Consider the following 21,550-nt stretch of genomic DNA (forward strand, 5'->3'; position numbering starts at 1 on the left):
TGTTCTTCATAACTGTATAGGTGGCACTTGATAACAATTTGATTTGTTAATTTCATTGTATTAAAATAGCGGTCTGTACACAAACAAATACACACTTTTTTCATAAAAGAGGTCTGAATTTCTAACCTTTTAGATTGCTCTATACACAGATTGTAACACACTTTTGTTTCTGCTACACTTTATGTGCATCAGAACTCGGTAGTAATGTACAGTATATTAAGCTGTAAAGAGATGATTTCATCTTCGCCCCTGTATTACCGTATAATACGGTTTAGACGCGCAGTAAAAAGCGAAGTGCAGATAGCGTGACCGAGATTTTTTAAAGTGCAGATGGCATGACCGCGGTCCTGTACCGTTAGAGTGCGGATCTGTTCCGTGTCTGTGTTTGTAGTTTTGTTGATAATTGAAGTTGATGAACGCAGGTGAGTTTATACATTTCCACGCTCCTGTACATTACTGTGTATTGTTACTTTATGTAGTTCAGATTGTTGACGATATGGCTAAAATGTATATCACGATATAACTCCTAATTTCGGTCGATACGATATAATTCCGATACGATGTGAATAATACAAATGTCAGAAAAACTGCCAGGAACACCAACATTGAAAGGCTGTACCTGCGAACCTCTGAAAAATTTATTTGCAAAGTCTATGAAATTTCACCCTTTACAACTACATAATATTTTAGAAATAATAATAATAATAATAATGGTACAAGTAAATTAGCTTTCACCTTTTACTTGTATTCAGCATTTGTATACAGACAAAAACACGACATTATTCTCAAATAAACATAAGCTTTGACAATATATAATATAATATATTAACATACTGTATGTCTTAACCAGAGGTGGAAAGAGTACTAAAATATTGTACTCAAGTAAAAGTACTATTACTTTAATGAATTTTTACTTAAGTACGAGTAAAGTTACTAGTCTAAAAATCTACTCAAGTCAAAGGTAACTCATTTAAAATGTACTCAGAGTAAACTTACTTACTAAACTTAGTTACTTTATTAACAGCAGGGGGGGGTCTCTTCTGTGTAATGCAAACAGGACAAGTGGATATAAATTTCACAATAGTTGTTTTTAATTCAAATATAATAGAAGAAACATGTTAATACAACATTTAAAACATTTAGGGGTGTGTAATGTGTCATTTTAGTCCCATAAAACTTTTTAAAACTGTATAACCACTAGTGATGTGTCGTAGAATTATTTGAATCTATTGAACGGCCCTTTAAACTGAAATAAAGGAATCGATTCGCGCTTTATGTATATATACGGCTCTTTAAAAGGAACCGAAACAAAAGATCCGACTCCCCGTCGCAGAATTCACTGCAGCAGTTTCCCAGACGCGATTTCTTTAGCGTTTATTATTTTACTCAGTAACGGATCTTATTTACAATGTAGCGAATTACAATTCTTAATACAAAACATACTCAAGTAAAAGTAAAATTACAGGCTGTAAAGTCTACTTTAAAAAGTATAAGTACACAAAAAAACAAAAAAGTACACTCAATTACAGTAACGCGAGTAAATGTAATTCGTTACTTTCTACCTCTGGTCTTAACTAACTTTAATCCACAACATGGACTGATTATTATTTGTATGTAAACATTTTCGAACAAAAGTGCTCAACCAGGATAAAGAATATAAAAAGTGCTTAAGAGTTGCTGCAGAATTTGCTATATCAGGTGTTGTGCTTAAAGAATACAGAAAAAAAGAGTCTAGTCTTTCCTCTCTTATCAACTATTCTACTGCTTCTGTTTTAACTGTGGATGCTCGTTCACTTACAGCTGTTGAACTCATTTAGCCGCTAATATCCACCGTGTTGTAGGTGGTGTAATCAGAGCGGTAACGCTGAGCACTGGCTTCGTGCCTGTGGCGTACGTCATCACGCACTGACGTATGCATATCGTTCGAATTTGTTTAAAAATCATATCACCGTTATTGAAACATTTTCTATCGCGATATATATCGATATCGAATTATTGTCCAGCACTACTCACGAACTAAACCAGGAAGCCGTTCTCGGCTAATAAACATCCAAAAATGAGTGAAACTGCATTAACTGATTCTGCAGTAAACTAGGAACAAACTACAATCAAATATGTTTAAAAGTTTTTTCTGTAAATGTTTATTTTCTGTTATTTTGTAAATGTGAGGTTCATCTGCGTTGAAATAATAAGGAAGTGTTAAGGGAGCGTCTACAAAGTGCATGAAGCCGAGGTGTAGTTTTTACCCAGTGGCATGTACCATTCAATACAACTGTATAAAGTCCTACAGTCCTAAAGGGTACAGTCAAAATGTATAGTGTCAACCATTCTAAAATCAATCAGTTTAATATAATAAACGATGCAATAGTTACCTAGTGACATGTACCACCCACTACACTTAAATTACAGAAACAAACCCTACAGTATAGGTACAGTAATAAAGAATTGAAAGTAAAAAAAAAAAAATTCATATAACCATATTTCATAGTAACCAACAACTTGTACTAGTTACTACAACCACATTATAAAAGTGCATGGGTACAGTAACAAATCATAAAATGTACTACAGTAAATGTACAGTAATAATAAAATATAGAAAATTACCAAAAATTAAGAAACGCAAATTTTGATAAGACGAAGGTTGTAGTAGTTAACTACTGACTTGTACTACTTACTACAACCACAATACAAATTCCCACAGCATGAGTACAGTAGATGTACAAAAATCGAGAAACGTAAACTGAACATAACAATCACGAACTAAACCAGGAAGTCTGAGCTGCTGTAAATAACTTGCTGTGTTTACTGGTGTTTCTGTTTACGTGTAGAAAAATGGAGTCCAAAATTTCAGTAACTCAGGACGAGTTCAGCTGTTCAGTCTGTCTGGAAACGCTGAAGGATCCTGTAACTACATCATGTGGACACAGTTTCTGTATGGTGTGTATTAATAACTGCTGGGATCAGGAGGATGATAAAGGAACACACAGCTGTCCACAGTGTAGAAAAACCTTTACTCCAAGACCTGTTGTGAGGAGAAACACAATTCTGGCTGGAGTTGTGGAGAAACTGAAGAAAACAGAACTTCAAGCTCCATGTCCTGGTCACTGTTCTGCTGGACCTGAAGATGTGGAGTGTGATTACTGTACAGAGAGAAAACACAAAGCTGTTAAATCCTGTCTGGTGTGTTTGGTCTCTTTCTGTGAAACTCACCTTCAGCCTCATTATCGAATTCCTGCTTATAAGAAACACAAGCTGGTTAAAGCCTCCAGACGACTCCAGGATCTGATCTGCTCTCAGCTTGATAAACTGCTGGAGGTTTACTGTCGTACTGATCAGCAGTGTATCTGCATGTTGTGTATGCTAGACAATCATAAAGGACATGGTACAATATCAGCTGCAGCAGAAAGAACTGAGAAACAGGTAAAAATATTCATTCAAAAGTAACAACTCATTAGCATTTACACTGACATTGTTTATGTGGTGCTCGTACACAATACAAGTAAATTCTGAATTGTTATTCTTTGTAGAAGCAGCTGCTGGAGATCCAGAGAAAATTCCAGGAGAAAATCCAGAACAGTGAGAAGGAACTTTGTGAGCTGATAAATGCTGTGAACTCTCACAAGGTAAGTTTTATAAACAAAAAGCTCTTAGGATCAGTCCGACTCTCCTCTATTAAACCAATCTCCATTAAAAATGAGATATTTTATATCTCAGGTAACTTTGCAAGTGTTGGAGCATTTTTGTTTATGAATTTTAAAAAATTCTTCAAATTCTGCCTGGTTAGTTGGTGATTGATGCTGTACAGCAATTCTCAGGTTGTGCTAATAATTATAAGGGTGATAAGATCAGATTAGGGCTTTGACTGGGCCACCCAAAAAAAATTATTAATTGTTGCTTTGCATCAAGATGCTTAAACATAAATGACTGTATAAGATTTCTGGTAAAGATTTGAGAAGATCACTACATTGAATTTCCCAGTCCTGGCCAGGCTGCTGTTTCCTGGTACTCAAAAGAATTTATGTAACAGTATGCTACCACCAGCACATTTTACAGTATATATGGTGTTTTTAAATTTTATTAGATTTAATCCACACATATAATTTTGAATTAAGGACATACAGGAGCAGGTGTGTTGTATCAAAGAGCTGTGAGGAAATATAACATGCTGATAAATGCAGTAAAATGATGATGAACATTGAAGAAGTGCTGGAGTTTAAGGTGGAAGGTAGAAGACTGCAACTCTTTCTTATATTTGGGAAGTAGAGTATCAAATACTGCATCATGTGGACATGATGATGATGGTAACATTTACCAGGGTATGAAAAATCAAGCCATTTAACACCATCACCAAGCTATGAGTGATGAAAGTCTTAGTCTGGTCAGTAGCTACATATGAATGTGAAGGATGGACAAATATCTAAGTGAGAAATGTTTCCTCTTTCTGAATCTTCTCACAGTGTTCTGCACAGACAGCAGTGAAGAACATTGAGATGATCTGTACTGAACTAATCAACTCAATTAACAGAAGATGCTCTGAGCTAAAAGATCTGATCAGAGATCGAGAGACAGCAGAAGTAAGTCGAGCTGAAAAAGTCCTGAAGCAGTTGGAACAGCATATTGTAGAGCTGAAGAGGAAAGATGCTGAACTGGAACAGCTTTCACACACAGAGGATCCCGTCCATTTCCTCCAGGTAACAGAACTACAAATAATTATATTATTGCTGCACCAGTCCAAGTAATAAATTAAAAAGTTGAGAAATAGTAAGAACTTACTTGATATCAGATAATGAGAGATTAGATTAAACATTGATGGCGGTCTCTGGTGGACAGGTAGGGAAATAACAGGTGAAAATCTGATTGGTTGCCAGCCAAAGGGAAAAGGGGCAGCTGGTATCTGAGAATGTATTGTAATGGTATTAATCCATTGGTTGAATAAATGAACCTCTTCACCCCTGAGAAGGAAGTGAATGAAGTTCTATTTAAACTGTGTACAGGTGAGTCCTAATAATCTGTTGATCTTCTGGTGAAGTGTTTTGACTTGGCTATCGATGAGGGATCAAATTGTAGGTGCTGCTGTGCATTTGTTCTAATGATTACAAAACTAAATTAAGTAAATTTAAGGTGAACAAATTTAGACCTCTAAAAGCACACAGATGTGCAAGCCTGACTTCTCTCAATCAAAAATAAATTGAAATAGCAGCAACTCTTTTAAAGTCTTATTTAAAGGAACAAGTTTGACCTTGTTTAACACAATACATACATAGTCCACAATATTTTTGTCTGAAAAGACACACAGGAACCTGAACAATTGTTTAGGGTTTGATTTTAAAAACGAGGACAAACAGAAAACATGTGACTGCAGACAATAAAAGATTAGGATCAATATTTAGGTAATGGTGCCTCTAGTGGACAGGTAGTGAAATAACAGGGCTGGTAATGCTTGATGATGAATGTTGTGTTTAAACTGTAGGATTATTTAATAATGTATTTTAGTCATTGCTCATAAAAACTGGTCTATACCTGAATGCTTCTTTTATACCCAAACACAGCTGGATTATCTGTTTAAGATGTTTTTGCAGATTTTGCAGGTTTTAAGAAGATTTTACAATCTTCACAGTAGTGTTAAATTGTCCTTGTACCTACTATTTTCAACAGTTTTACAGGCACAAGTTTATTAGTTTATTAGTTGAATCATTTGTGATTCACCATCATCTTGTTGTTTCTCTGTGAACATTATCTGTCTGGATGTAGAATTTTCAGTCTCTCTCGGCTCCTGCTGGATCTGCAGAATCAGCCGCCATCACAATCAGTCCTTTCCTCTCATTTGATGATGTTACAAAGTCTGTATCTCAGCTGAGAGAGAAAGTAGAAGAATTCTGGAAAGAGCAGTATGAGAAGATACCAGATGAAGGTGAGTTCAAGCCCTCAGTGTTCCATTGTCTCCAATTCTTCGGTACTCAAACATCAAACAAAACAATCAAATTCACCAACATGAACATTTTACATCCAACAACATCATTCAGTTACTTATTAACCCAGTACTGGTCCTGGTCACAGTAAGTCCAGGGTTGAATGAAATACTTCTTACTGGCTGTACCTGTGACAGTTTCTGGTGTAAATATGTATTTACTGTGATTAGTGATTGTACTGTTACTCTTTCTGCAGTGAAGAAAGTCCGGATTACTTCATCTCCTGAACCTGAAATCAGAGAAGATTTTCTACAATGTAAGTTTCTCACAAGCACACAAACATACACAGTGCAGTGAAAAAGTATTTGCACCCCCAGTTATCTGTATTTTTACATACCGTATTTGTCACACTTTACTAGTTCAGATGCTACAGCAGCTCATTTTGGTTTAAGTCCAGATTTGAGTCCAAGTTGAGATTTAAGTCCAAAACCTAAACTTTATTTCAACAAATATCTGCTCTTGTTATTTGGAATTGTTGTGTTGTATTTAATCTTTAAATCATGAACTGATGACCAGACATTTTTAGCCCTAAAGCTGTCCTGTGGTTTCTTGCATGTTTTCCTTGATAAGACATTAATGTGCCCTTGAATAGGGCTGCAACTATTGATTATTTTTGTAATCGAGTATTCTATCGATTATTCCAGCGATTAATCGGATAAGGAATATTTTTTCTCTTTATTAAAGCTTAAGATTAAATAAGACATATGTCTCTTAAAACTAACTGTACATTTCTATTCCTTGCTTACAGGACACTTTAAAGAGAACACTTTTGAAATGCAAAACAAATACATCAAAAATGAATCAAATTACTTTTAAAATGTGTACAGGCAACCTAAAACTAAATAATAATAAACAATAATACATAAACATGTATTATTGCCCCATCCTGGAAGTGATCATGCCTCTGTGATCCAGGATATTTTTTGCGTTAAATAAGTCACACAACAAGACCAAAATACACACACTTACACACACACCTTTACATACACATACTCACAAATCACACACACACACACACACACACACACACACACACACACACACACACACACACCTTTACATACAAATACACACACTCATAAACACACCTTTACATACAAACACACACCTTTACATACAAATACACACACTCATAAACACACCTTTACATACAAACACACACACAGAGCTTTACATACAAATACACACACACACACACACACACACACCTTTACATACCAATACACACACTCACACACACTCATAAACACACCTTTACATACAAATACACACACACTCATAAACACACCTTTACATACAAACACACACACAGAGCTTTACATACAAATACACACACACACACACACACACACACACACACACACCTTTACATACCAATACACACACCTTTACATACAAATACACACACTCATAAACACACCTTTACATACAAATACACACACTCATAAACACACCTTTACATACAAATACACACACTCATAAACACACCTTTACATACAAACACACACACACACAGCTTTACATACAAATACACACACACACACACACACACACACACAGCTTTACATACAAATACACACACACACACACTTACACACACCTTTACATACAAATACACACACTCACACACACTCATAAACACACCTTTACATACAAACACACACACAGCTTTACATACAAATACACACACACACACACACACTCATAAACACACCTTTACATACAAATACACACACTCATAAACACACCTTTACATACAAACACACACACAGCTTTACACACAAATACACACACACTCACACACACACCCTTACATACAAATACACACACTCATAAACACACCTTTACATACAAACACACACACAGAGCTTTACATACAAATACACACACACACACCTTTACATACCAATACACACACTCACACACACTCATAAACACACCTTTACATACAAACACACACACAGAGCTTTACATACAAATACACACGCACACACACACCTTTACATACCAATACACACACCTTTACATACAAATACACACACTCATAAACACACCTTTACATACAAATACACACACTCATAAACACACCTTTACATACAAATACACACACTCATAAACACACCTTTACATACAAACACACACACACACACACAGCTTTACATACAAATACACACACACACACACACTCATAAACACACCTTTACATACAAATACACACACTCATAAACACAACTTTACATACAAATACACACACACACACAGCTTTACATACAAATACACACACACACACACACTTACACACACCTTTACATACAAATACACACACTCACACACACTCATAAACACACCTTTACATACAAATACACACACTCACACCTTTACATACAAATACACACACACCCACACTCATAAACACACCTTTACATACAAACACACACACACACAGCTTTACATACAAATACACACACACTCACACACACACCCTTACATACAAATACACACACACACCTTTACATACAAATACACACACACCTTTACATTCAAATAAACACGCTCACACACACCTTTACATACAAATACACACACACTCACACACCTTTACATACAAATAAACACACTCACATACACACCTTTACATACAAATACACACACTCATAAACACACCTTTACATACAAATACACACACACACACCTTTACATACCAATACACACACTCACACACACTCATAAACACACCTTTACATACAAACACACACACAGAGCTTTACATACAAATACACACGCACACACACACCTTTACATACCAATACACACACCTTTACATACAAATACACACACTCATAAACACACCTTTACATACAAATACACACACTCATAAACACACCTTTACATACAAATACACACACTCATAAACACACCTTTACATACAAACACACACACACACACAGCTTTACATACAAATACACACACACACACACACACTCATAAACACACCTTTACATACAAATACACACACTCATAAACACAACTTTACATACAAATACACACACACACACAGCTTTACATACAAATACACACACACACACACACTTACACACACCTTTACATACAAATACACACACTCACACACACTCATAAACACACCTTTACATACAAATACACACACTCACACCTTTACATACAAATACACACACACCCACACTCATAAACACACCTTTACATACAAACACACACACACACACACACAGCTTTACATACAAATACACACACACTCACACACACACCCTTACATACAAATACACACACACACCTTTACATACAAATACACACACACCTTTACATTCAAATAAACACACTCACACACACCTTTACATACAAATACACACACACTCACACACCTTTACATACAAATAAACACACTCACATACACACCTTTACATACAAATACACACACTCACACACCTTTACATACAAATAAACACACTCACATACACACCTTTACATACAAATACACACACACTCACACACCTTTACATACAAATAAACACACTCACATACACACCTTTACAAACAAATACACACACTCACACACCTTTACATACAAATAAACACACTCACATACACACCTTTACATACAAATACACACACACACACACCTTTACATACAAATGCACACACACATATGCCTACACTATCTCGCTCTCATACACTCACACACACTGTACACACACACTCTCTCTCTGTCACACTTTGAGCCTCTGTGTGCTCTGGCGCTCCTTTGTGCCATGCCTCTCTCTCTCCTCAGTCTCCTGTCACACCCCCCTTCCTAATTGGTTCTCTGTGACTAATTAGCTCCAGCTGCCCCCTATTTAAGAGGTGAGCTGGAACACAGACTTTGGGAACTATTTTTGACTCTGGTTGTATTGCGCCTTGCGCCTTGCGCCTTGCGCCTTGCGCCTTGCGCCTTGCGCCTTGCGCCTTGCGCCTTGCGCCTTGCGCCTTGCGCCTTGCGCCTTGCGCCTTGCGCCTTGCGCCTTGCGCCTTGCGCCTTGCGCCTTGGTTCCTTTGGGTTTAGTTTTGATTAACTTAGTTTTGATTAACTTAGTTAAGTTCATTGTTTGGTTTAGCCTAGTTTAGTCTGGTTTGCTTTGTTTGTCTGTCCTGTGTATTACGTGTGTTTCGTTATTAAAGTTTTGTTCAAGTACATCTCTGCATGTGTGTCCGCCCCTCTGTCTCATCCTAGCCCACGCGTTACACACTCTCTCTCTCTCTCTCTCTCTCTCTCTCTCTCTCTCTCTCTCTCTCTCTCTCTCTATGTTAATTGGTTTGTTTTGTGTTTCCTCTCCAGATGTTTGTCGGTTCACACTGGATCCAAACACAGTAAATAAAAACCTCCGTCTGTCTGAGGAGAACAAAGTGGTGACCTGGAGTGGAACATTACAGTATCCTGATCATCCAGATAGATTTGATAGTTTTTGTTTCCAGGTTGTGTGTAGAGAGAGTGTGAGTGGACGCTGTTACTGGGAGGTTGATTTAAGTGGGGATTATGGGGTTTATATAGCAGTGTCATATAAAAGCATCAGCAGGAAGGGAGGTGGTGGTGAGTGTGTGTTTGGACGGAATGATCAGTCCTGGAGTTTGTTCTGTTCTCCATCCAGATTTTCATTCTGGCACAATCAGAAAGAGACTAAAATTCCCATAATGCCGAGTTCCGCTAGAATAGGAGTGTATGTGGATTATGAGGCAGGAACTCTGTTCTTCTACAGCGTCTCTGATACAATGAAGCTCCTCCACAGAGTTCAGACCACGTTCACTCAGCCCCTCTACCCGGGGTTTTATCTTTGTTTAGGATCAAAAGTAAAACTGTCAGATTTAACAAATTAAGGCAGTGATTGAGGCAGTGATGCATGTAGGAAGATTTTCTTTTTAATAAGGAAACATTTTAAGACCTTCAGAACAAAGAGACAAACTGAATATTTAAAGTTTGTGTACATTACAAAATTGTAAATCTGATCATTTTTACCTTAAACTTCTTTCTTCTCAAGTCTATTATAAGAAAAATCTTATTATAAAAATGATCATTTTCCTTTTGAACCACAGGTTGGTCATTTCAGCAGTATCGAGCGCTTATAAGCAGTAATAACTGAGAGACGTTTGGTGTTTCTAGGCTGTTTTTGTACATTAAGCCACATGAGGTGTTTAGACTCTCCTGGAGTAGCGGATTCTCACCTGATTTCTCCTGAGCTGTAAAACACAAGTTTAAAAGTGAAACCAGCACATGGTGAGGAATAATACAACAGAACTTAGATACTTAGAACTTAGATGGTTTCAGAGGGGATTTGATTCTTTCACAGAAATAGTTATTTGTATTGTGGTACGTTCGTTCAGCCTTCATCAGTTTATCTCTGCTCATTCAGCCTACAGCAGTTTAGACCCGCCCACTTATCCACCAATTTGCCTCCACGATGAGCCTGTATAGAGAGAGAGATTTGATTTTCAAAATTACATTTTATTACAATGTAATGTTTATTTTCTCCAGGAGAAATCTTTCACTTTATACCATACAAATGTGTATGTTTGAGAACAACCCAGACTTTTCATCCATTCTTTTAGCAAGACCACCACTACAGGGTCTGTATTATTACATTATGAATTGAGTTACAATAATATTTGAGTAACAATTCTATTGTTTTCATTTTTATTTGTACTTTTATTTCAGGTTCATAATTTTCTTTCTCTGTTTTATTCTCCTTAATTTCTTTTATCCATTTAAAAGGTTTTGTTGTTTTATTTTTGATATTGTTTTTTAATTTCCATTTTATTTTTTATTTTTACTTCTTTTATTTCATTAAGTCAGTGCATGCCTGTGTGGGTAAAAATCCGGGTGTAAATTCATATAAAACGTCTTTTAGCTGTTGATTTTTGCTCCTTTATATTCTAATCTTATGGCTGGGTTCAGAAATAGGGGTTGGTTCAGGATCTGGTTCTTTTGTTTTGAAGTAAAACAGTAAAATCCATAAAATCTTTAATGATCTTTTTTACCCACCGCCATCAGACTCTACAACAAGTCTCTTCACAGTCGAGGCAGCCAGATCTAATGTTGCTGGACTGATTAGGGCTGTTTTTCCTTGAACGTAAGCCACTTACTCACTGAAGTCACTTCATTTTCTAGACCCCAAATTTGCCGTCACATTTTGTTATTGTCATTATTATTATTGTTATTAATAATCTAGTGATAGTAATGGTAATAATGTTGATAATAGTGGTGATAATGGTAGTGGTAATTATAATGGTAATAATAAATGTGTATTTGGATACTTTATTGATACAGTATACTGTTTTTTACTCCATATTTGTAGCGGTGCCCCTGTATATCCCTCCCTTACTGTTTTGATCTACAGTATATTCTATGGTTGTGTAACATATGTAGAGTTCTGTGTAGAGTTCTGTGTTTTACTGCTGTAATGAAACAATTTCCATCAGGATTAATAAAGTTCTATCTTATCTATATCATATTATTTTTATTTAACAATTCTCCAAAAGTTCCACTTTTTAAAGTTAGCAAAATCATTCAGAAGTTAAGAACTAAAGCTTTGTAACCCTAATTAAACACATTCAATTCAATCAACACAAACAACTGTCCAATCAGTTTTACCTTTTATTCTTGAAAGAAATAATTTTGCATAGTAAAAATAACATATTACAGAAATAACAGCTGAAGTACAATTTCAGGTGCTGAAACTTCAATGTACAACTGAATACAACTGAACAGTAGCAAATATTTAAGAATGCAGTATGTAGTGTGGGACTGCAATCATTATACACCAGATAAATGGGTTATACAGCTGACAGTAGTAGTAACACAATATTCCCAGCAAAACAACTTACGATAATAAATCAGATAGAATCTAAAGCAACTGAGTTATTGACACCATATAAACACTTCAGAAAACAGTCTAAAATGTTTAGCTAATATCAATTTAAAGCTTATGTTTATAACACACATCACATCTTCACAAGTGAAATCATCTTAAATCTAGTCCATATATGTCATGATTTTATGATTGTTTTAACTAGTTTTAAGTAATTTTACCTAATGAAAGTGTCTGGTTCCTATGAAAGATAGTCGTGCTTGATTCAAGCATTATTTCTTGGATAATGCAATTTGTTCAAAGGAATAAAACTTTCTCTAGAAAAGTTTTGAATTTAAGAAGATTTCACAACAGCAGGATTGATTTGAGACAAACTGTAGAACTTTGTCTTAATTTAACTCAAAATAAACAAATGCTGGCTGGATCAGGGACACAAAACAGGGTGGGTAGTAAAGGCAAAGAGCTTTCTGTATCCAATAACAGCACCTCGAGTCCTTTTCTTCGCTTCCTTCATAAAGCCTTTGACTTGGCCCTGATACGACATTTGTTGATAACGGCTTTCTTCAGTTTGGCTTTCTCAACTGGTTCCCATCCATGCAGTTTAACACAGATCATGGTATAAGCTGGAGTAGAATATAAAATGAAAGTATGTACAGTGATTGGCTTTATAAATGAGTACTAAGAGTCTACAACACATCTATCCACAGCACTGCTATACTGGCTATATACTGACCACAATGTAATGACTTATACCCACACTGTATACATCTAAGGTTGCTTCAGTATGAAATGAGAAAGCTAAAAGATACTTACTTAGTATTCCATTCACTTTGGATGTATCCAGCCTCTTCTTCCCCTCTGGAACTTTGCCATGCTTTCCAAATGCAACAGAGTTGATGCACTCCTCACGTCCACAAGTCCTTTTTTGCCTCCTGTTGAATTGCTGCCAGTCTGGTCCACTGTTTGGGTATAACTCATGTTAGCTGGGTCTAGCCTTTGGGATTGGAAGTCCACTCTCGAGTCCTTTGTGTTCTTCAACTCGGTCTAAGACGTCCCTGACTGCCTGCAACTGCTCAATATCTAGAAAAAAGCAAACATAGATTGATAATTGTGATTATATTTTATTCTCAATCTGTCTTCTAGCAAACAACTAAATAGGAAATGTGAAACACATACAGTTCTGTGCAAGCGTCTACTTTTTACTGTATTTATGATTATTTGTACTTATTCTAACTTTATAACTTCATATATAATCTTAGGAGTCTAAGACTGTTGTGTAGTCTGTATCTCTTGTTCAAAACTGTCAACATATCAGTAAAAAACTTGTGGTCATGATGTGATACTCTGTGTTTGCCTTCAATATTCAGCAAACAATGAAATATATAGAAATCAAGTTCCTCAAAAACAAATCATGATTTTACAGTTACTGATACTAGACAGCATCTTTCATCCTCCTCCTTTCCTCCATCATTGTCTGCACTTCCTGCCGGCAATCATCACCTGGTTCCCATGGTCTGTCTTCATTGGATTCAGGTGTGGCTGTAAGCTGTAGGTGCTTGAATAAAAAGGACAGACGGACACTTTATTATGCTAACAGCTAGAAAGTGTCTTTTAAAGGACACATTTCTAATCTTGGCTTCTGGACTGACAAGTTTGTTAAAAACACTGACAGTAATATACAATAAATATATATAAAAAAGGAAAACAAACTTTCTTTACTTACATTAAAACAGGGGGAGGCACGGTGGCTTAGTGGGTAGCACTGTTGCCTCACAGCAAGAAGGTCCTGGGTTCGAACCCCAGGTGGGGCGGTCCGGGTACTTTCTGTGTGGAGTTTGCATGTTCTCCCCGTGTCTGCGTGGGTTTACTCCGGATGCTCCGGTTTCCTCCCACAGTCCAAAGACATGCAAGTGAGGTGAATTGAAGACACTAAATTGTCCATGACTGTGTTCAATATAACCTTGAGAACTGATGAATCTTGTGTAATGAGTAACTACCGTTCCTGTCATGAATGTAGCCAAAAGTGTAAAAACATGACGTTAAAATCCTAATAAACAAACATTAAAACAGTTTTCTGTTAGAAAGGTTATTAGCAGGTTTATTTAGAGATTCACACGAATGTATTCTATATAATCTTAACTCATTAAAATTGACTTGTGTTTTAGCAAAAGTGTTTTTTTTTTTAAATACCTTTGACTCCTAGGTCTGGGAACAACCTGCTCCACTATGTGTTAGCTTTACTTTTCCTAGTAAACGTTTATAGAAAGGTTTAGTTTGCATTGTTCAAATTCTATTGTTTATTTCTACTTTCATTTCAGGTTCATCATTTTCTTCCTAAGTTTTATTTTCCTCCATTTCTTTTATCCATACAAAGGGTATTGCTTGTTTTATTGTTTGATATTGTTTTTTAATTCAATTTTATTTATGTTTACTTCTTTTTCTTTAATGAAGTCAGTGCCTGTGTGAACAATGATCACAAGATCTCCATATCAAAAAATTTTTTAACAATTATCCAATAGTGCCACAAGAGGCGCCAAACAATAATACAAGTCAAGTCACATTTATTTATATAGCGCTTTTTACACTGAACATTGTCTCAAAGCAACTTTACAGAATCCAGGACCAACAGACCAAAAAAAAAAAACCCTCTTGAGCAAACCGAGGGCGACAGTGAGAAGGAAAAACTCCCTTAAAATTACAGGAAAAACCTTGAGAGGAACCAGACTCAGCAGGGACCTCCATCCTCCTTGGGTGGCCTAGAGGATCATTTAAATTAATAAAATGTACACAAATCATACATACACAAACCTAACCTAAACAATAAAAAAAAAAACCTAAACAATAAAGATTAAATAAAAATAAAAGTAAGAGAGAGTTAAAGGTTCTTCTGCATAAAGTGTTTTGTGTGGTTTTGTAGGCAGCAGTGAGCGACTTTTCTGGTACATGGTTAAGAAAAGGTTGAATCCAGATGATTTGTTGTGGTGTTTTTGTACTAAATGCAGGTGAAAGAGGATCAGCAGCAGCAGCTAAGCTAAGCAGGGTCGGACCTGGTTAGTACTTGGATGGGAGACCGCCTGGGAATACCAGGTGCTGTAAGCTTTTATCCACACACACACACCTTCACTCCAAACCTCCTGTTACACACTGACCCAGCGGCTTTTTCTTCATCAAAGCTACACAATGAGACAAAGATCAGCTCATACTTTCATTCTTACTACAGTAAAACACATTCAACTGACTGTTAAAGTGAAGTTCAACATGTTGTACAGACATCGTCGTTATCTAGTGGTGCTAGAAATAAATTACAGCTTGTTTCTTGGGTACAGATTTGTGACATAATTATTATTATTTAATTTTTATAATTATTAATTGTTAATGTTGTGTTTGTTGTAATAAAAAACACTCCTCATATTTTAAAGTGTAAAAGCATAAACAGCACCGTCTATAAAGATGAATCCTCTTGAGCTTATAGACTAGTTGGTTTGTAGTGTTATTTTTAAGCTTCTACTGGTGTGAATGTGTGAGTTGGAAAACAAAACATGACATTAGAGAAACTGCTTGGGAGAACGTCTAGGACTGACTGTAGTCCTCTCTAAAGCTACCTGAGCAGTGTTGGGGTAGTTACTCAAAAAAGTAATCCATTACTCATTACTTATTACTTAACTAAAATTTTAATGGGATTACTTTACTCATTACATCCTGGAAAATATAATCTCGTTCCTCATTACTTTACTTTCACGTTACATTCTAAACCCAAACAAATACTGTATACTGGAATCACATCTACAAACAAATTCCATTTATTTACTTTATTTATTTAGTTTCAGAAAAATCCTCTCTTGTGCAGAGATGTGCCTGTGTTTGTTTCTGCTTTAAAACATACACGCCATGAACCAATCAGATTTAACATCATTAAACAACTCGGTTCTTTTGGTTCATTTCAAAGAGTCGTTCAATAGAATCGGTTCGTTCTGGAACGACTCATCCCTCATCACAGTAACTGTAATGTCATTACAAATATGTAACTGTAACGCGTTACATTACTTCGTTACAGATAAAAAGTCATCACGTGACTGTACCGCGTTCCCCCCAACACTGTAGCTGAGAGATACAGGGCTAATGGAGATGTTTTACTGCTAAGCTGCTGTTCAACTCCAGTCCAGTTGGTGGCGCTGGTGCGTCTTAAGTTGTTCTGCCAACCGCCATTAAACATCATAAGAAGAACAAGAAGCTGCTGTGTTTGTACTGTAGAGCCTCATCTGTAAGTAAAATATGTATTTAATTATAACCCTTATATTTCATTATAACCACATTCTAATTAATAATAAAACTAGAGTTCATAATAAAACATCACTGTGAGGATTTGAGGAGCTTTAACTCCAGTTTTATTTAAACAAACAAACTTTTAGCTGCTCCGCTAACTGTTAGCATCACACATGATTCAGTACTGATGAACCGATTCATTGAACCGATGAATCAGTGGATTGTAACGAATTCAGAGTTTATTCATTATTAAATCTAACATTTTGATATAAACGCGTCACATGTTCAGCTTTGTTTACAGTTTGTAATGTTTGATAGAAACAGCGAGTTCTTGTAGCTTTGTTTACAGGTTGTTTTACAGGTTTATAGTAAAAGTTAAAAGTATTAGTACAGCACTGTTATTGGGAGTGGATGAGAAACTAGATGTAAAGAACATCAGACTTAATCATTTCACTTTGGGCCACAAAACCACTTCCACCAAACTCAAAGGGTTGTTTCCCAGACAGGGATTAAGGCTTATAGTCCAGGACTACATGTTGCTTTAAATAGAGAATCTCCATTCAAAATGCTGTGTAGTCTAGGACTAGGCTTAATCCCTGTCTGTGAAACCAACCCAAAAAGTTCTATTAGAAGTCTTTTCTGTCTGATGCTGCTCAGTCCCACAATAGTTTCAACATTTTCACTCTGTTTACAGCCTCACAGCATTAAAAATAAACAGTTAAAACAGTCTGAAAGAGTATTCCTGGATTTCTCTTTAATAGGGAATAAAGTACATTTGTCTATCTGTCCGTCTGCCTGTCAGATCTTTTAATAATGCAGTCAGCAGAAGAGGGACACGTCACCCCCATAGATCTACAAAATGAAGGATTCCAAGAGAAACTAATAAAAAAGGAGGAGGAAGAAGATGGAAGTTACTTCTGTAAGTAAATGTGGAGCAATTTGCCATGTTAGTACAGTACAGTGTGGTTAGTATAGTAGAAATAATAAGAGAATGTGGATAGGATTGGATGTAGAAATGCTGATACTTCCAGTCTGGATTAAATCTAAGTAGTATTTATTTGTGGTAACTAAACCCACAACCTTCAGTTTCCTCCAGTTGTTGAGTTTCTTCTTCACATATTGATGAATTTCAGGTGAAGGATCTTTAATCCCTGTGGAACACGTCACCTCTGAGGAACACCTCACCCCAGAGGACCAACAGTGTGGAGGTTTCCAGATGAAGCCTGTGAAGAAGGAAGAACCTGAAGATAAAGATGAACTCAGTAAGTAAAAATAACATTTATTATTGAATTTATTTGTGTCTATCACTAATACTAACACTAACAGCACCACTAAACCCTCACAGTCACACAAACGACTCTAATCTCTATTTACACAAATAAAGAAAACCGTCGAGCCCAACTTGTGAGAATCTGTTCAGCCATGATAATAGAGACAGCAGCTGATCTGGTGTTAAGAACCACACAAACTACAATAATAATAATAGTAATAAGTTTAACTTATATAGCGCCTTTCACCAAACTCAAGGTCGATGTACAATGACAAAACAAACATAACAGAAGGGATCGATTACACATAGAATTCAAGAAGAAAAATGAAAGTATTGTGTACAGAGAAATTCACAGAGAGAAGAGATCCAGCAAAGAGTCGAGCAGAGAGTTCTAGAGTGCCTCCCATAGTGGACAACCTAAAGAAATTAATCATTCATGATGCATCATGGTACAGGACTTCAGTTTAACATTTACTAACAATCTTTATTATTTATAATGTTATAAATGTATTTATTATTTGTAATGTTATAAATGTATTTTATTATATATAATGTTATAAATGTATTTTATTATTTATAATGTTATAAATGTATTTTATTATATATAATGTTATAAATGTATTTGATTATTTATAATGTTATAAATGTATTTGATTATTTATAATGTTATAAATGTATTTTATTATATATAATGTTATAAATGTATTTGATTATTTATAATGTTATACATGTATTTGATTATTTATAATGTTATAAATGTATTTGATTATTTATAATGTTATAAATGTATTTTATTATATATAATGTTATAAATGTATTTGATTATTTATAATGTTATACATGTATTTGATTATTTATAATGTTATAAATGTATTTGATTATTTATAATGTTATAAATGTATTTGATTATTTATAATGTTATAAATGTATTTGATTATTTATAATGTTATAAATGTATTTGATTATTTATAATGTTATAAATGTATATTATTATTTATAATGTTATAAATGTATTTTATTATATATAATGTTATAAATGTATTTTATTATTTATAATGTTATAAATGTATTTTATTATATATAATGTTATAAATGTATTTGATTATTTATAATGTTATAAATGTATTTGATTATTTATAATGTTATAAATGTATTTTATTATTTATAATGTTATAAATGTATATTATTATTTATAATGTTATAAATGTATCTGATTATTTATAATGTTATAAATGTATTTTATTATATATAATGTTATAAATGTATTTGATTATTTATAATGTTATAAATGTATATGATTATTTATAATGTTATAAATGTATTTGATTATTTATAATGTTATAAATGTATTTATTATTTATAATGTTATAAATATATTTGATTATATATAATGTTATAAATGTATTTTATCATTTATAATGCTATAAATGTATTTTATTATATATAATGTTATACATGTATTTTATTATATATAATGTTATAAATGTATTTTATTATTTATAATGTTATAAATGTATTTGATTATTTATAATGTTATAAATGTATTTGGTTATTTATAATGTTATAAATGTATCTGATTATTTATAATGTTATAAATGTATTTGATTTTTTTTAATGTTATAAATGTATTTGATTATTTATAATGTTATAAATGTATATTATTATTTATAATGTTATAAATGTATTTTATTATTTATAATGTTATAAATGTATTTTATTATATATAATGTTATAAATTTATTTTATTATTTATAATGTTATAAATGTATTTTATTATTTATAATGTTATAAATGTATTTGATAATTTATAATGTTATAAATGTATTTGATTATTTATAATGTTATAAATGTATTTGATTATTTATAATGTTATAAATGTATTTGATTATTTATAATGTTATAAATGTATTTGATTATTTATAATGTTATAAATGTATTTGATTATTTATAATGTTATAAATGTATTTTATTATTTATAATGTTATAAATGTATTTGATTATTTATAATGGTATAAATGTATTTTATTATTTATAATGTTATAAATGTATTTTATTATTTATAATGTTATAAATGTATCTGATTATTTATAATGTTATAAATGTATTTGATTATAATGTTATAAATGTATTTGATTATTTATAATGTTATAAATGTATATTATTATTTATAATGTTATAGATGTATATTATTATTTATAATGTTATAAATGTATTTGATTATTTATAATGTTATAAATGTATCTGATTATTTATAATGTTATAAATGTATTTGATTATTTATAATGTTATAAATGTATTTGATTATTTATAATGTTATAAATGTATTTATTATTTATAATGTTATAAATGTATTTATTATTTATAATGTTATAAATGTATCTGATTATTTATAATGTTATAAATGTATTTGATTATAATGTTATAAATGTATTTGATTATTTATAATGTTATAAATGTATATTATTATTTATAATGTTATAGATGTATATTATTATTTATAATGTTATAAATGTATTTGATTATTTATAATGTTATAAATGTATCTGATTATTTATAATGTTATAAATGTACTTGATTATTTATAATGTTATAAATGTATTTATTATTTATAATGTTATAAATGTATTTATTATTTATAATGTTATAAATGTATTTGATTATTTATAATGTTATAAATGTATTTGATTATTTATAATGTTATAAATGTATTTATTATTTATAATGTTATAAATCTATTTATTATTTATAATGTTATAAAAGTATTTGATTATTTATAATGTTATAAATGTATTTGATTATTTATAATGTTATAAATGTATTTGATTATTTATAATGTTATAAATGTATTTGATTATTTATAATGTTATAAATGTATTTGATTATTTATAATGTTATAAATGTATTTGATTATTTATAATGTTATAAATGTATTTGATTATTTATAATGTTATAAATGTTTTTAATGATTTATAAAGTTATAAATGTATTTGATTATTTATAATGTTATAAATGTATTTGATTATTTATAATGTTATTAATGTATTTGATTATTTATAATGTTATAAATGTATTTGATTATTTATAATGTTATTAATGTATTTGATTATTTATAATGTTATAAATGTATTTATTATTTATAATGTTATAAATGTATTCATTATTTATAATGTTATAAA

At 32.9% G+C, this 21,550-nt stretch overlaps 1 protein-coding gene across 1 annotated transcript; it reads left to right on the top strand.

Annotated features, from left to right (window-relative positions):
* Window positions 1-2,056: 2,056 nt before the first annotated feature.
* LOC134326253 (tripartite motif-containing protein 16-like) lies at window positions 2,057-10,853 on the top strand. The gene is made up of 7 exons (XM_063008424.1): window positions 2,057-2,086; window positions 2,860-3,420; window positions 3,528-3,623; window positions 4,458-4,691; window positions 5,752-5,911; window positions 6,166-6,225; window positions 10,318-10,853. The coding sequence occupies exons 1-7, from the start codon at window positions 2,057-2,059 to the stop codon at window positions 10,851-10,853; spliced, it is 1,677 nt and encodes a 558-aa protein (XP_062864494.1).
* The last annotated feature ends 10,697 nt before the right edge of the window (window positions 10,854-21,550 follow it).

Source organism: Trichomycterus rosablanca, chromosome 14 (assembly GCF_030014385.1).
Source record: "Trichomycterus rosablanca isolate fTriRos1 chromosome 14, fTriRos1.hap1, whole genome shotgun sequence".
Classification (NCBI taxonomy): Eukaryota; Metazoa; Chordata; class Actinopteri; order Siluriformes; family Trichomycteridae; genus Trichomycterus; species Trichomycterus rosablanca.

What these genes read in the sequence shown, in the direction of transcription:
- LOC134326253 (XM_063008424.1), top strand. Translation starts at nt 2,057, where the DNA reads ATGAGTGAAACTGCATTAACTGATTCTGCA. An exon ending in CAGAAAGAACTGAGAAACAG is followed by an intron (nt 3,421 to 3,527) that starts GTAAAAATATTC and finishes TATTCTTTGTAG; the next exon opens with AAGCAGCTGCTGGAGATCCA. An exon ending in ATGCTGTGAACTCTCACAAG is followed by an intron (nt 3,624 to 4,457) that starts GTAAGTTTTATA and finishes ATCTTCTCACAG; the next exon opens with TGTTCTGCACAGACAGCAGT.